This window comes from Silurus meridionalis, chromosome 5 (assembly GCF_014805685.1).
Source record: "Silurus meridionalis isolate SWU-2019-XX chromosome 5, ASM1480568v1, whole genome shotgun sequence".
Lineage (NCBI taxonomy): Eukaryota > Metazoa > Chordata > Actinopteri > Siluriformes > Siluridae > Silurus > Silurus meridionalis.
In genome coordinates, this window is record NC_060888.1 from 2,017,026 (window position 1) to 2,034,391 (window position 17,366).

At 41.7% G+C, this 17,366-nt stretch overlaps 1 protein-coding gene across 2 annotated transcripts in view; it reads left to right on the forward strand.

Moving 5' to 3' along the window:
- The first annotated feature begins 808 nt into the window (after positions 1–808).
- The window catches only part of pcdh10b (protocadherin 10b), a 24,444-nt gene continuing 7,886 nt past the window's right edge, over positions 809–17,366 (forward strand). For both annotated transcript variants that reach the window (XM_046850083.1, XM_046850084.1), the window contains exons 1-3: positions 809–4,150; positions 5,496–5,554; positions 6,409–6,515. In XM_046850083.1, coding sequence (XP_046706039.1) covers positions 1,505–4,150; positions 5,496–5,554; positions 6,409–6,515 — 2,812 coding nt within the window. In that variant the 5' untranslated portion in view covers positions 809–1,504. The remainder of the gene's footprint in view (positions 4,151–5,495; positions 5,555–6,408; positions 6,516–17,366) is intronic.

Consider the following 17,366-nt stretch of genomic DNA (forward strand, 5'->3'; position numbering starts at 1 on the left):
CAGCGCACTGCACCTGCGATAAAAGGAAATGTAAATGAGTACAAACGAGCAGAATCATTGAGATGCAGCTCCAGTCTTTAGAGCTTCACCGTGATGAGCGAAGAAGCAGAGCTGATTTCTGACAGCAGGAGGCGCAGGAGGCACGTGGAGGGAATGAGAGGGATCTATAGAGAGTGGAGGAAAAAGAGAGGAAGAGAAAAAGTGGACCAAAAAAACAGCAACCCAAATAGGGTCACAATAATAATCATAATAATAATAATAATAAGAAGAAGAAGAAGAAGAAGAAGAAGAAGAAGAAGAAGGGGAAAAGTACAATAAGACATAGATAAGACTTAAATGGATTGGAGTAAAATTTAATGGAGTATTTATTAGATGCATTTATTTTGACAGTAAAAGGTAGAAAAACTGTTTCACTTATAGATTTTCATTATTTTATGTGTTATAGGTTTATATACTATATTTTTTGTTTTCAATAAAAAAAGAAAAGATATAAACGATTAGATGAATAAGTAGTTATATATATTTATTTATTTATTTCTACAATAGTAAAAAGGTGGATTGTTTTATTTATTTTTTATTTGAATGTTTTTATAAATGTGCTCATGATTCTTTTTTTCATTTATTAACCAAACCCTTGATTTCTACTGGTCTGTGACGTAGACACTAAATGAAAAATAATAAATGAAAATAAAATGATGAGGGGAAAAAGGTGATCGTTCAGGATTTTCTTTCTCACATACTCTCCACGGTGCGGCTCTGAGCGTCGGGTGGGCGTGGCTTGGTGAAAGCCCTGCCTCTCGTGGTCGTGTTCTAGTCTGGAGTGGCGTCGCTCGCGTCTAATTGCAGCTCGCTTTCCATTCACGTTGAGAGCTCTGGTTGGATCCCGGGGACCGGAGCGGGGGACAAAACTGGGGACAGACGCGCGCTCGAGCTTCAGTAGCGCCGCGAGCTCTCGGTCACCGGAGAACAGAGCAGCGGCCTGAGTAAGCGGACTATCATCATCATCATCATCTTCTTCTTCATCAGCAGCAGAAATAAGAGCCTGGATTTCTTTATTTCACTCAGTGGATTATGGTTATTTTTTTATTCTTCTTATGTCATTCTTTTTGAACTGTTTCCGATCAGAGGAATGTGCGCTCGCGCAAGATCAATACATCCCCTTCGAGTGTAAATCCGAGCTTAGTATCTTTTTTTATCATCTATTTGTTTTTTATTCTCACTGTTTGTGATGTGAGATATTTGCCACGGACATCATGATTCCAAGGTTCTGAAGGAGACAAAATAATAATAATACATGGACATCACTCTGGTTTGTTCCGTGATGACTGCTGCTGTGTTGCGCGCGGCTCTGCGGGGGTAATTTTTAATCCCACCCCACTACCCCCCTCAAGTCACCCACCCCCCTCTCCTCACGCACAGGCACACACAAGTTCTTCATATTTTACATGTTCAACCTTTGTGTTTGTATGCTTTTAATTCGTTCCTGCGGATAAATCAAGTGGACATGGAGATGCTCCTGCTTTGGCTCGCGCTGTGTCTGGCGCACAGGGTCGCCTCGCAGATCCGTTACTCGGTACCGGAGGAGACGGAACGAGGAACATTCGTGGGTAATATCGCCGAGGACCTGGGTCTGGACCTGACCAAACTCGCTTCCCGTCGTTTCCAGACGGCGCCGGGCTCACGCGGGAGCCCGTACCTGGACGTGAACGTAGAGAGCGGCGCGCTGCTGGTGCGAGAGCGCATCGACCGCGAGCGCGTGTGCAAGCAGAGCGCGTCGTGCGTGCTGCACCTCGAAGTCTTCCTGGAGGATCCGCTCGAGCTTTTCCGAGTCGAGGTCGAGGTGAACGACGTGAACGACAACGCGCCCAGCTTCCCGGAGAGCGATGTCACGGTGGAGATCAGCGAGAGCGCCACGCCCGGCACGCGTTTCCCGCTGGAAGCAGCCTTCGACCCGGACGTGGGAAGCAACGGGCTCAGGACGTACGAGATCACCGCAAACGGTCACTTTGCGCTCGACGTGCAGACGCAAACGGACGGGAACAAGTTCGCAGAGCTGGTGCTGGAGAAGCCCCTGGACAGAGAGCAGCAGGCGGTGCACCGCTACGTGCTCACGGCGGTGGATGGCGGGCAACCGGCGCGCACGGGCACGGCGCTCTTGGTGGTGCGCGTTCTCGACTCAAACGACAACGTGCCAACGTTTGACCGGGCCGTGTACTCAGCGAGCCTGGCTGAGAATGCGCCCGCGGGCACTCTGGTGATCCAGCTCAACGCGACCGACTCGGACGAGGGCTCTAACGGAGAGGTGGTCTACTCTTTTGGCAGTCACGTGTCGAGCCGCGCGCGCGAGCTGTTCGACGTGGACGCGCGCACGGGCCGCATCGAAGTGCGCGGCGAGGTTGACTTCGAGGAAAGCAACCTCTATCAGCTCTATGTGCAGGCCAAGGACATGGGGCCAAACGCTGTGCCCGCACACTGTAAAGTCCTCGTGAAAGTCACGGATGTCAACGATAACGCGCCGGAGATCGCCTTCAGCACCGTGACAGAGTCCGTGAGCGAGAGCGCGGCCCCGGGCACAGTGATTGCGCTGCTGAGCGTCACCGACAAGGACTCTGGAGACAACGGGCGAACGCGCGTCGAGATCCTCGGTGACGTGCCGTTCAGGCTCAAGTCTGAGTTTGGAAACTATTACACGGTGGTCACGGATGGCCCGCTGGACCGCGAGATTGCCGATGCGTACACGGTTACGGTGACGGCTCGCGACGGGGGCTCGCCTCCGCTCTCCTCGAGCAAGTCGGTGGAGGTGCGCGTCTCGGACGAGAACGACAACGCACCCGCGTTCTCGCAGCCCATTTACGACGTGCACGTCACGGAGAACAACGTGCCTGGCGCCTACATCTACGCCGTGAGCGCGCGGGATCCAGACGCCGGCGATAACTCCAGGGTGACCTACACGGTCTTGGACCGCGACATTCAGGGCATGTCGGTCCTCACATACGTGTCCGTGAACCCGGAAAACGGCTACCTGTACGCTCTGCGCTCTTTCGACTACGAGCAGCTCAAGGAGTTCAGCTTCACGGTGGAGGCGCGGGACGCAGGAAGCCCCGAGCTGCACTCAAACGCCACCGTTCACGTAGTCGTAGTAGATCAGAATGACAATGCGCCGGCCGTAATCGCGCCTCTGGGCAAAAACGGGACAGCCAGAGAGCCTCTGCCTCGTTCAGCCGAACCGGGCTACCTGGTCACACGTATAGTCGCCACAGACGCAGACGACGGTGAGAACGCGCGTCTTTCCTACAGCATCCAGCGCGGAAACGAGGACGGATTGTTTCGCATGGATTGGCGCACGGGGGAATTGCGCACGGCTCGCAGAGTGTCTGCGGCTAAACGGGACGCGCAGCAGCACCAGCAGAGGCGCCTGTACGAGCTACTAGTGGAGGTGAGAGATCACGGCCAGCCGCCGCTCTCGTGCAGCGCCGTGGTTCAGGTCGCACTGGTGGACGGGCTTCCAGCGGCGGCCTCGGCGGAGGGACGCGGAGGAGGGGGCGGCGGCGATCGCGAGCGTGGTGGAGCTGCCCGTGCCAAAGACGCGAGCCTGGACCTCACACTCATCCTGATCGTCGCTCTCGGCTCGGTTTCGTTTGTCTTTTTGCTCGCCATGATAGCCCTCGCCGTGCGCTGCCGCAAAGACAAGAAATTGAACGTGTACGCGGGATGCAACGCGTCCTGCTGCCTCTGCTGTGGGCGACAGGCGCGCTCCTCCCGCGGCGTTAGCAGCGGCAACGGTGGCAGCAAGAAGAAGCAGAAGAAGCAGAAAAAACTTAGCAAGTCGGACATCATGCTGGTGCAGAGTGCCAACTCGGCAGACGTGAGCGCGCACGCTGGAGTTGGCTGCGGAGTCGGGAGCGCGCAGGTGCCCGTCGAGGAGTCCGGGAGCTTTGGCTCTCTGCGGCGCGGCCAAAATTACTGCTATCAGGTCTGCCTCACCCCTGAGTCCGCCAACACCGACCTGCTCTTCCTGAAAGCATGCGGAGCGGGAGCGAGCCGCGCGGCCACGGACACCGAGCACAGCCCACGAGGAGGAATACACACCACATACACGGAGCAACAGCAGCCGGACATCATCTCTAACGGGAGCCTTTTATCCAGCGAGGTAATCAAAATAAATATTCCATTACAAGTCATTATACATTTGCATTTATGTCTCCAATAATAGCTAATAAAAGTAAAAATAATTCCTAAAACTGATGTCCTGCAGTGATCATGATCGTTCTGTAAACCACATAAAGCTGCACAGCAAATGACCTGAGCTCTGAGGCTGTAGATATTTGATTAACACCATAAAAGTTCAATTGAAGTGTTAATTCTGCATTGTAAAAGCTAATGCGACTCTGTAGGTGGCAAATGAACGCTTTCTGGATGTATTAGACTCTAGAATACTTCAGGAAAACTCGTTCCTATAGAAGACTTTAGGCACGTATTAAGCTCTATAAGAGGTAAATACTTTACTTAAAAATATTGAACTTACATGAACTTAACATGTATACACAAAGCTATTTTACAAATGTGTAGCACAGATCCGGTCACTTTTAGAAATGTTTTACACATAAATGCTATTTCCAGCTGTTCGTTTCTCATATCTGACCCTGTTAAATCCAATTATCCACTCCAGCAGCATTTTCTAGTCATTTTTATTCTATTTTATGTTTTTATATCCTGCTATTTATTTGAAAATTGCTCCCAATTGCCAAATTGCACCCAAAAGATGAAAATGGTTTTCTGGTGCTGCGATCACATTAATATCAGCTCTATAGAGGAATTATGAGTTTCATGAAGAACATTCTGGAGTCATGCTTTATGTCTTTTTTTTTTCTTTTTTTTTTTTTTGTAATAATTATTAATCTTGTCAAGGCCTGAATTAATCCAGTTAATGAACTGCTGTTCAAGTGCTAATGGCCTTGCATATGGATTTAATGAAAGAAAAGGGAAAAAGGAGGGGGGTGGTGGTGAAAAGAAGCTTTCACGTTCAATACAAAATTGCGAAAACGGTGATGTGTGCAAGAAAGAACACAAACGCATAAAAGCCATTTGTTCCACTATTAGTCTGTTCTTGGTGTACGGTATGTCAGTGTGTAAGGACTTCCATGCGCTCTTAATAACATCTCACACACACACACACACACACACACACACACACACACACACACACACACACACACACAGCTGTATTAACGATGCCAGTCACGGTGCTGCGGAGGTTCACAGGAACAAAGATGTGTCTATAAGGAAGCTGAGCTGAAAAGGTGCAAGACAAATTCCTGGCACTTCGAGGAGCTGGGAATAAAATCCATGCATGTTATAATCACTATACTGATCCCCATTATTAATTACTGCTAGGTATCATAGTGATCAATATCCTTGTGAACAATTTATTTGAGGAACAAATGTCTGGAAGCACCATTTGTATTTTCATGAACCGAAATGCTGTTCTCTTCCAGACGAAACACCAGCGGGCCGAGCTCAGTTACCTGGTGGACAGACCGAGGCGTGTGAACAGGTAAGGATCGGCTTTACTCCAGAAATTCTTAAACTACAATGGTGTATTTTCTTTTAGTCCTAATTTATGTTCTAGCTTTAGTTTTAGTGTATTAAAAAACGTATGGGAATATTCATTGTAAGCTTTATCCGGTGAATCCGGAGTGTATTCCAGGAATATTGAGCATGTTCTGGAAACACAGTCCATAAAGAATCCAGGTCTATTACACAAATTCACACACAGGTGTAGTAGGGTTAAAGATGTAAAGTTTTTTGAGACATGAAAGGAAACCTGTAAGCCAAATAGAAAACCCAGATGGAGAACTACATGGAATTGGAACGCAGGACCCTGGATTTTATAGTTATAGTTAAAAAGTCTGTCTGGATGTCGGTTTTTTGTCTCAATTAAATTACAGGCCAACAATTTTCTTGTTTTTCTTTCAATTTTAAAGTTGATATGGATGAGACAAAAAAGAAATTATTTTTTATTAACTGATTATTAAATAATAATAATAATTTTTCATTAGAAAACAAAACAAAAAAACTATTAAAAATATAAACGAAAAAGAAAATATTGGTTTCAATACACTTGAAGTTTCTTGGAATGAAATATTCCAGTTTATTGTTGTGTTTCATGAACAATTTTCTTTTAGAAAAGATCATTAAAATGATACTTTTGTATGCAGGATTAAAATAAAAAAAACAGAACAAAAAAAAAAAAGTTTATTTGCTAAAAATGATCAATTCTACTGATCCTAACCCATGATTACTTCCCACTGAGCTCAAACTAAATCTATTTTTTTAATCTTGGATTCATTTCCCAATAAAAAAAAAAAAAAAAAATCACGTCTCCTTTTTCTTCCTCCCGTCTTCCAGTTCGGCATTCCAGGAAGCGGACATCGTGAGCTCGAAGGACAGTGGACACGGAGACAGTGAGCAGGGAGACAGCGATCATGACGCCACGCATCGTGGGCACTCCTCCGGTCAGTCCTCTCGAATGTCTCTCACTTTAATGCTGGTTTGATTCCCAGCTGCTGGTGTGTGTGTGTGTGTGTGTGTGTGTGTGTGTGTGTGTGTGTGTGTGTTGCCATCATCAGTGTTAAACATCTGACAGGCTGCTAGAATCCTCCATATTAATCTGTATTATTAAAGGTGCTATTTGTATGCTGAGGCTAATTATCACAGTTAGAAACAGGATGCTGTAGTATGTGAGACAGGACTGTGTGTGTGTGTGTGTGTGTGTGTGTGTGTGTGTGTGTTTGAGCTGAACATATAAAGATATAAAGAGCTGTTTTCTCTGCTTCCTACTACACATGAAGTACCTGTAGGTGGTTGAATGTGGGAGGTGTTTATTGTACAGTGGTATATATTTTAGACTATAGGCAGTGTTCAGTGGTATTTGAATAATCAGGAGGGTCTTTCTGATGAGTTTGGGGTGATTTTGTGTGTTAATAAATTAAAGGTTTTGATTTGGATTATGTTCTGAGGCGTTTGTGTGAATGTTGAATGGTATTTGGATACAAGATTGATTTATTTTGCTCCTGCGTGGTATTTGGAGAGTGTTTGGTGTTATTTGTAGATATTTAGGGTGGTAGTTGAGGTATTTGGAGAGTGTTTGAGTGGTGTCTGAATAAATGGGATTGTTTTGGGTGGTGTTTGTTGGTATTCTAAGAGTGTTTGTTTGGGTGGTGTCTGAATAAATGGGATTGTTTTGGGTGGTGTTTGGTGGTATTTGGAGAGTGTTTGGGTGGTATTTGGAGAGTGTTTGGGTGGTAGTTGAAATATTTGGAGAGTGTGTGGGTGGTATTTGAATACATGTGATTGTTCTAGGTGGTGTTTAAAGGTATTAGGATTTTTTGAGTGGTAGTTTTGGAATTTGGACGAATTTGGAGAGTTTTCGGTGGTATTTTGTAGGTATTTGTGGCGTTTTTTTTGTGTGGTGTTGAATAAGTGGGTTTGTTGTGGGTGGTGTTTGAAGGCATTTGGGGTAGGTTTGTTTTGGTTGGTGTTTGGATGAAGGTGTTTTTCTTTTTGAGGTGGTACTTGGTTGTAGCAGATGTTTGGGTTTTGGATAGATAGAGAACTGTTTCAGTAGAGGTATATTTACAGTGGTATTTGATTGCAGTTAGATTTTCTAACTTCTTTTGTAGTAGTAGTATTTGGATATAAGTGGTGTTTGCCTTCAAATATCTTTTGGATGTAATAATGTTTTTTTTGGTTGTATGAAATCTTTGGATTGTGGACAGTTGGTCTTTAGAGAAGAGAAGAGTATATTTTGGTGGTATTTGATTGTAGGTTAATTTTCCTATATGAGGTTTTGGTGGGATTTGGTTCATGGGGTGGTTTTGTAGAGTAATTTAGCAGGACTGTAATAATTTAGTTCGGCATAATGTTTGGGTGTAAGATGGCTGTATTTTGAAGTGCTTTATTTTTATTTTATGCTAGGTAGTATTTGAAAAAAGTTAATGTTTGTCTTCAGATGTTTTTTTTGGATATAAGAGGCAGATATAAGAGGCAGGGGGTTTGGGGTGGTATATGGATATAAGAGGGTGTTTGCTGGAAGCTAGTTAGAGATTTTTAGATAGAGATTTTTTACTATATGCAGCATGTTGAAAGGTTCAACACTGGACCGCTCAAGGACTCTGGAGAAGCCCTTTTCGAGTTTATATAGTGGTCTTTGTTGCATTAGTTTGAGTTTGTTAAATGTAAAAAAAATGTGTGCAGGTATAGTGAGGTGTTTGTACAGAAACAGTGTTTTACCTGGTAAATGGAGGTTATTATAGCAGAAAAACAAGACTAAATCTGGAACGGGATGTTCAAGAAGCGGCACAATCTTATGCTCAGGTTTCCACAGATTTTTTGTCCATATATTGTCCATGTAGGTCTTGGAGGTATTTGTATATGAAGTGTTATGGGATGTAGCTCTTGTTGTTTTATGTAGCACCAGGGTTCTGGAGAAACGTTTTCTCATTTCATTGTGTACTGCTTTATATGGTTAAAATGTGGTAAAAAGCCTCTTGACTTGAAGTGTCTGGAGGTATGATGGTATCTGGGTGTTTGTTTATGGAGGATAAAGCATATCTGTAGAAAGTGTTTGGAAGCATGGTGGAGTGTTGAGGTGCAGAAATATGTACAATGTGGCATTTGTGTTTGAAAATACAGGGAAAATGGAGGTATGTGGAGGCTCGAGGTGTTTGTATATGGTGTCGGGTTTAACGCAGTGTTTACTGGTAGAAGTTCTTCATGCACTCTGTAAATGAATGTATGTGGGTGTTGGAGACTACCAGGTGTTTGTTTTGAATTATCCGTGTGTAGGTGTTTAGACTTCTGTTATGAATGGATGTTTGTGGGCGCTGTTCGGGTGTATGGGTTTTTCTGTATTTAATTTTGAAGTGTTTGATCGAAAGTGTGTGCTGTAGGAACCTGTTCACAAAGGTTTCGTTGTTGGGAGTATTTATGTGTTGAAATTGTTCAGATGTTTGTCGATTCGTTTGAGGTGTCAGTTATGAGGGTTGTTTGAGAGTATAATGTATTAGGATCATTTTAGTGTATGAGAAATAACCAACAAACAGGAAGTTTAATGGGAAAAAATACAATCCGAGTGCATTAGTGAGGTTTTTAGACCATAACGGGTTGCCAGATCAGCTTTTATTAAATTCTACACATTTCTTGAAGTGTACTGGTGCGAGCAACATGTTTTTTCACCCAAAAAGTTTTCTTCCAGGTGCTGTTAATTCCAAAGATACAGATACAGATAGAGGTGTTGTGTTACAGACTGTTACAGATTGTTTAGATGAAAACATAATTTTTGATGGATAGTTCTGAACATCTAAAATGTTTAGCGCTCGTTAACATTCCAACCTGATTCAGGCGCTATCTGTGATCTCCTCGAGCTTGTGGGAAACTTTGTTCTGGAACAATAGTCCTTAATCCCAGCGAGTGTAATCCCGTTGTTTGTAAATACTTCTCCATAATGAAGTTCTGCTGTAGCGTGACCTTCATTCGTTCACTGGCCACTCCAGAGACGGCAGGGAATTTAGATCAGGCCGGCGGTCTGCCATGCACTGTGTGGGAACGCGACCAAATAGGCAGCACAGCAAACAAACGAGCAATTCATTGACTACTCACTCCCCTCGTCCCCTCCTCCCCTCAGCCCACATTCTGCTGTCCTTCGCTTTTTCTTTTTTGTTGTTGTTTATTCGCTAAATCCCAAATGGTTGCTTGCTCCCTACTTATACACACTATATAGGTTGTGTGTGTGTTATAACAGCCCGTGTAGTGTCCAGTAGGGAGCCATCTGGGATTTTGCTCTAGATTTACAGCCTAGGGTGCAAATTAATGGATTTTGCACCCTACGTAGTGCACCATATGTCTACTATGGACATGTAGTACATCACAGCTAGTGCACTACATTTATAGCAATTTAGGATTCATCTCTTCTTATTTATTTAAATATATATATTAAAAAGTAAACCACAAAGGGTTTAATATACCACCTTTAGTTTTAGTGACTCGTCCACCTAGTGCACTATACAGGATACGTAACAGCCCGGTTTTTACTCTCCGTGTCTATTAACCAGCCATTCGAGATTCCTGTCTCTACAAGCCTTCAATATATGATATAAATTAAAGCAATAAGATCTTTTCCACACTATTGAGTGCACTAAATATCCATTTGAGACCCAGCTTTCTTTTTTCCAATAAAGGTCTGCCACATGGGGCATGAAATAATAACGTTTTTTATCCTATTTAGGGCACTTCATGTCGAACAGTGTGCCTTTCGGGATTTAGCTCTCCATTTCCTTTGTAATTGCATGATCTATGGTCTGAAATAATATATTTTTTACTCGGTGCAAAGTGCGTTATGTGTGTAAGGCAGGACAGAGTGCGCTGCGTAGAATGTAATATAGTAGTCTTTTTAGCCTATGTAGTGCACACACACACACACACACACACACACACACACACACACACACACACACACACACTTTAATATATACTGTATATTAGGGTGATAAATTGATTAAAATACTTAATCGCTATTAATCGCACGATTGTCATGAATTAACTTGTGATTAATCGCAACTTAATTGAACATTTTCATCTGTTCCAAACGTACTTTAAATTATTCCTTTTCAAGTATTTAAAACTCCTCACCTCACCTACATCAATACCTAGTAAATAGTCTTACGAACACCCTTGTGGCTGATGAACACAAATGTTCACTAGCAAACCCCAAAATCTAGTAGAACATCTTTCAGAAGAGTGGAGGGAATAATAAGAGGAAATTGGGACTAAATGTAAAATGTGATGCTCAAAAAGCACGTACAATACTTATGACCAGACATACTTATTATTCTTCTTTCTGCCCTCTACATCTGCCTCTTTCACACCAACTACCTGCATGTCTTCCCTTACCACATCCATAAACCTCCTCCTTGGTCTTCCTCTTTTCCTCCTTCCTGGTGTCTCCATCCTCAGCATTCTCCTACTGATATACCCCATGTCCCTCCTCTGCACATGTCCAAACCATCTCAATCTCACCTCCCTCACCTTGTCTCCAAAACGTCCTACATGTGCCCTCTAATAAACTCATTTCTAATCCTGTCCATCGTCATCACACCCAACGAACATCTCAACATCTTCAGCTCTGCTACCTCCAGCTCCACCTCTTGTCTTTTACTCAATGCAACTGTCTCTAAACCAGGCATGGGGAAATAAAAAAAAAGAGTAAAATCCTTCTAAAAAGTTTATAAATTTGATTGAGTGATTATAAGCATTTGATTCTGTACAAACCAGCAAGAATCCCGACTTCCACACACCCAAATGAATCCCGTATGTGATGTGTATAAAAGACACCCGTCACAACCTCTTCCATTCAACCCTCTTCATCACCATGGGAAAGACCAAAGAGCTGTCAGAGGACATCAGGGACGAGATTGTAGACCTGCACGAGGCTGAAACATAACGTTTAAACGCAAATTAATTTTTTCACAGCACAAATTTTATTAACACACAATTAATGCAGCGCTCATTTCTGTTTGACCATTTTTATAAAAAAAAAGAAATGAATAAATATGAAAAAAACAACACACATTTCTTTCTTTCTTTACTCACATATAAAAAATTTAAACCAACAAAATTTTTCTTTTAATCTCTAAACATTTGTTTTACTGATGTGCCAAATCTCAAATTTAGCAAAAAAAAAAAAAAAAAAAAAAAGACTCCATGGCGCAAACATCAGGCAAATCTTTTTTATATCTGAGTAAAGAAAAAAATAAAAGTGTGTTGAAGGTTTTAATTTCACCACTTTTACCTTTTATAATACAACAATTTTCCAACAGCAGCAGTTTTTTTCATTTAGTTTTATTTTATATATTGAAAGAAAACTCACATTGTACTTTTTATCCATTTACGGATACATTTGATTCTGTGGAGCATTTTTAGCAGCCACAAAATCGCTGTTGGAAAAAAAAAATAAACTACAGCTTTTCCTTTAGTGGCTTCAAATCACTGGCACTGGAGACTCCTTCCTTTAATGTTATGATGAAGATGATCTGTGCTTTGCTATTCGTTTGAAGGCCTCATGTACCATGTTGTCAATGGTTGGAAACGAGTTTTTGAATCAGTACGCGAGAAACGAATGGATGACGCACCTTGTGACCAATCAGATTAGAGAAAATTTAACAGCTATCAAAGTGTACACTATTATAACAATTTGCATATCAAGTCAATTTAAATAAACGGTGCCCAGACACTGGACCGCATACGGAAAAGAACTATTAGGAAGATTTCCGTGTTTGTTTCTGAAGCGTTTGGGATTGAGCTCGGTGTGTTTTCTGTTATCACGACACGCAGAAGAGGCAGTTTTGCTGTCGGCTGACAGTCACATAGTGAGCGTTTGCGAAGTGAGTGCAATCTCACGTAGGCTCGTTATGACATGGCTGTGTACAAATCAAAGCAGCCGAATACACACATTACACACACACGTCTCATTAGCATTGCGTTGTCTTCTGAATGAGTGATCGTTCTCTTCTCTGCATTCTGGAATTGTATTCTTGGTAAGCATTACACTGTTATATATACACACACACACACACATATATACCCAATCGAGATGTAAAGGTCCGCCTGGACTGCGGTGGATCTTGCGTAACATCACGCATCTCCATCCTGTTTTTTTTTCCTCCTCTCTTTTACTTTCTCTCTAATTAATTGCTGTGCTGCAAAGTTATCTTGCTTAATTAAGATAATTGAAAGCACACTGTCTTGTCAGGGAACCTTTAAGCATGCCAGCTTTGTTCATTTTAATGAGATCTCGCAAGATTTATTATATTGTTCCTTTTTCTTTGGGAAAAAAAAAAGAAATGATCCCGAGACCCAAATGTGTATGAACCGACTCCTCTTTCTTTCCTTCTGTTTTTGAGGAATAAAAGAAGATTTTTCTTTCCGTTGGATGGAAACAGCAAACCTATTGTTTGTTTTGTTTGTTTGTTTTTAACATGTAGTATATAGCAGGGATTTATTCTGTCTTTTCTCTTTCTTTATCTGACGTTTCTTTTGTGCCCTGAATCCCTCATTGGGATTGCGCTTCACGACAGCACCCAGAAACAGCTCAGTCATCAGTAATGTCTTTTTAGAGCCATGCATACCAATTAGCAAATGAAGGTTATTATCCGGGCCGAGCCGCGCACAACTTCTGAGCCGGAGCGCAAATCAGGCAGGATGGAGACTTGAAATCCAATTCGTCATCCTCGGATCTCCATCCACTTTTCAACCACACACTCCAAAAGTTTGTGGACACCTGGCTATACGTTTGACACGTGCTTCTTTTGAAAAATCGTATCCCACAAGGAGTCCACATTTGCTGTTATAATAAGCCCCACTCCTTTAGGAAGATGTTCCACTAGATTTTGAGATTTTGTGGAGATTCATTCATCCACAGGTGTGTTTGTAAAGTCAGGTACTGATGTAGGTGAGAAGGTGAGGAGGTTCCTGGGGTGCAGTCAGCGTTCACATTCATCCCAGACGTGTTCAATGGTGTTGGAGACCTTTAGCAGGAGATCTTCCACTCTGAGATTTGAACTCATGACCTTCGGATCCAAAGTCAAATGCTTTACTCACTAAACTGCTAGCTAGCTAGATAGATAGATAGCTAGATAGATAGATAGATAGATAGATAGATAGATAGATAGATAGATAGATAGATAGATAGATAGATAGATAGATAGATAGATAGATAGACACTTAACGTACATACATACATACATATTTGTTTTATGACGCTTTCACGTGCAATGATTTAAAGTTTTATGTCTCAATTTCTCATAAATCGACTATATAATTAATTTCTCCAGTTTCTTTTTTGGAAGAAAAAAAAGCAGTCAAATATTACATCAAGTGTTACATTTTCTGCAAATGTCAGGGAAATTTCATGATGTCTGACTGTGATTACGCCGGCGTGGAAGATTTCTGTGGCCTTCGCTGCCTTATCTTGTTCTTCCTAAATATCATACTCGGTTCGTCACTCCGGACTCTCACCTGTCGTCCCCCTACAACACACACCAGGACGAGTAATTACACCACCACGACGTCTAAACGAGGGTCCGGTTAAACAGGACCAGGATGGCGATTTCTATATAAATACTTTATCTATCAGGGATGTAAGTTAATTCAAAAACTGAATCATGATTAATCGTAAGATGGTCATAAGTGAACTCGTGATTAATCGCAACTCAATCGCACATTTTTATCTGCTGTAAATTTACCTTAAATTAATACTTTAATAAGTTTTTTTAATCCTCTAATCAACATGGACAAACATGGATGCTTTATGCAAATGTTTGTTTATTATTAGTAAAACCAAACTCAACATAGGGCATGAAGACAAAATACTCTTGTAAAAGTTGAGTATTAAGTAATTGTGGTGTTTTAAATGACGTAAATCATCAGGAACCCAAACGGAACTTTTGCTACGTTTCCACACGGACGGTTTTAATTGCCGGATGTGTTGCATCATGGCGGATTTTGGTGCTGATTTGAGACGCATCAGTAAAACAAACGTTTAGTGATTAAAAATACGTTTTGTTGGAGTTTAATATAATAGGCTTTTTGTACCCGAGGGGAAAAAAAGGACGTTGTGAATAAATCTATTGCGTTGAAGGTTTTTTTTTTGAGCCCTGTGAAGTGTCACGTGTAAAGAGAAACGTCAACATTGGAATCGGACCAGATTTGTTTGCTCATGTTTTTTTTTTTTTTTTTTTTGGATCGCTGAATGACTCTAATCCTCTTTTAGAGCAGAAACGCAAAGACTCTATGTGCTGACCAGCCTGTCTAAGGATTACACACACACACACACACACACACACACACACACACACACACACACACAAATACACACATTTGTTTTCTTATGCCTACAAGGACCTTCAACTGCCATAATAATTCATGCAGCTAATTAATTCTATTTAATTCGACGCTACAGCAAATCCTTTACCCCAGTAAGCAAAACTGCAGTCTTTTTTATTTGAACTCAAAATAAAAGTAAATTATTAATTAAAATAAATACATTTAAATGCATTTTTAAAGAATTAGTTAAATAAAAAAATCTTACACAGTTCTTCAAAAAAAGGGATAATTGTTGTCTTTGTGGGGACATTTGGTGTCCATTTAATGTGAATTTAAAAAATGTCCCTCCAACACACACACACACACACACACACACACACACACACACACACACACACACACACACACACAGCTCACTCCTGGTGGGCTGATTACTGGACCTGTTTTTCTGTTTCTTTTCTTTCTGATTATTTGCTTTTTGTGCTTATTAAAGCAGCGTCTCGCTCGGCGGAGTTCAGAGTTCAGAGTTCACTGCTAAGTGAAAAAAACAACAACAGCAGCAACAGAAATTCCTCTTTTGTTTGGGCACTAATGATGTTCTGAAGCCAGGTGATGCCGTGATACGCTGAGGGGGGACGACACATCGAGAGAGATAATTTTTTATTACATAATACATAACATATATAAATAAACAAATGAAAGAACTAATAAATATAATTTGAGTAAATAGTGTAAATATGAATAGTGTACATTTTGAAGACAAAGTTCATAGTTAATCACAGAACACGGTGCTTCTTCATGACACCAGATTTGTTCGAACATCATCAGGTTGTCTGGACTTCCTTGTTGCTGTTGTCATTATTTTTGCGTCATGGCTGCTTCTTCATTCTACTGTGTTTTCTCGGCTGATGTAGATGCACATCTTGGCCCACAATGGAGAGAGTGATAGAGAGACGTTTTTTACTGAAGTCTTATCGTCTTTACCTTGCTTTGATCTTAAACAGAGAGAAAAAAACACATGGGTTTCAGCGAGCATCTCCTCGCACGCTTTGATCAAAATAATTCAACATATTAAGTGGGCACAGAAAAGGAACGGGAGCAGAAGTCAACCCTGACGTTCCTCCTCACAGCCTGCAGTGCAGAAGCAATTTCATGCTCGTGGCTTTAAATACGCTTCAATTAAATGACTGGTATTACATTTCATCAACTTTCTAATTCTCTGATAAATATATATATATATATATATATGTATAAAAGCGTGAGAACGTCGGAGTTGAGGAGTCCGGATGCGGCACCCGGATCTGAGCCCTGTTCGGGGTTTAAATGAAATCTTGTCACGCTTTGATTATTGTTATGAGCGTCTGTGGGAAAAATTGTGTTCGGAATGTTGTAGTGGTTACAGATGAAATTTACATGAAACTGCATGAAGCTGATGAAGATCAGGGATGGAAATGATGGGACGATTTCTGGTGTCTGGTCTGTTACCACAAAGCAGGCGGCATTTTGTTCCACATTTATTTCCCTTTGTTGTTATAATAGGTTCCATTCTTCTGGGAAGATGTTTCACAATATTTTGTGGAGATTTTGTGGAGAATTATTCAACCACAAGGGTGTTAGTAAAGTCCGGTACTGATGTAGCTGAGAAGGTGAGGAGACCTGAAGTGCAGTCTGATGCGAAAGGTGTTCAGTAGGGTTGAAGCTCTATAGCAGGAGATCTTCAACTCAAACCCATGTAAATCATCTCTCCATGGAGCTGGAACAGGTTTGGGTCAAGTGAAGGGAAAATGTCACGCTCCCGCATCCAAAGACGCCCCAATACAATTGTGTGCCTCCAAGTTTGTGGTAACAGTTAATAGAAGAGCGACATATGGTTGGAAAAGACAGGAGTCCCAATACTTTTATCTGAAACTGGAGGCTCCTTCCATCCATTCCAACAGTATACACTGGAATTCTGACTTCAGTCAACTGCTGCTTTACTGATTTGAAAGAAACGCATTACTTCACACTGAATCAGCCATGTTTGGTTCCTTGAATTAAAATAATAGATTTATACATATTTAAATGATTAAATGGCACGACATTCTGTAAAACAAACTGGAACGTTATCATGGTGGCCATCTTGTGTTATAACTTCAGTTTGGATTTTACTCGCACACTCATTGTTGTTTTGCTATTTATTTATGTATTTATTGTAATTTAGTGCAGTTATTTAGCAGGAATGGAAAATATTTCCATGTTCTCAAAGTGAAGTCTAGGCTCTGTGAACTACAGCCAAGGGGTCTTTGTTACAGCAGTTATTAATCTTTAGTAATGATTAGCTTCTACTCAGTTAAGTTCAATCAATTTACTGAAAAATGTTATTAATGTTATAGAAACAGGGGTGAAACATTCAGGAGTAAAAAAGCTCTACTGCGGCTCTGACCAGCTAAAATCCTTTTACTATTATTATTTGAAGAGTCAGATCATGCTTGGTAATAAATGTGTAT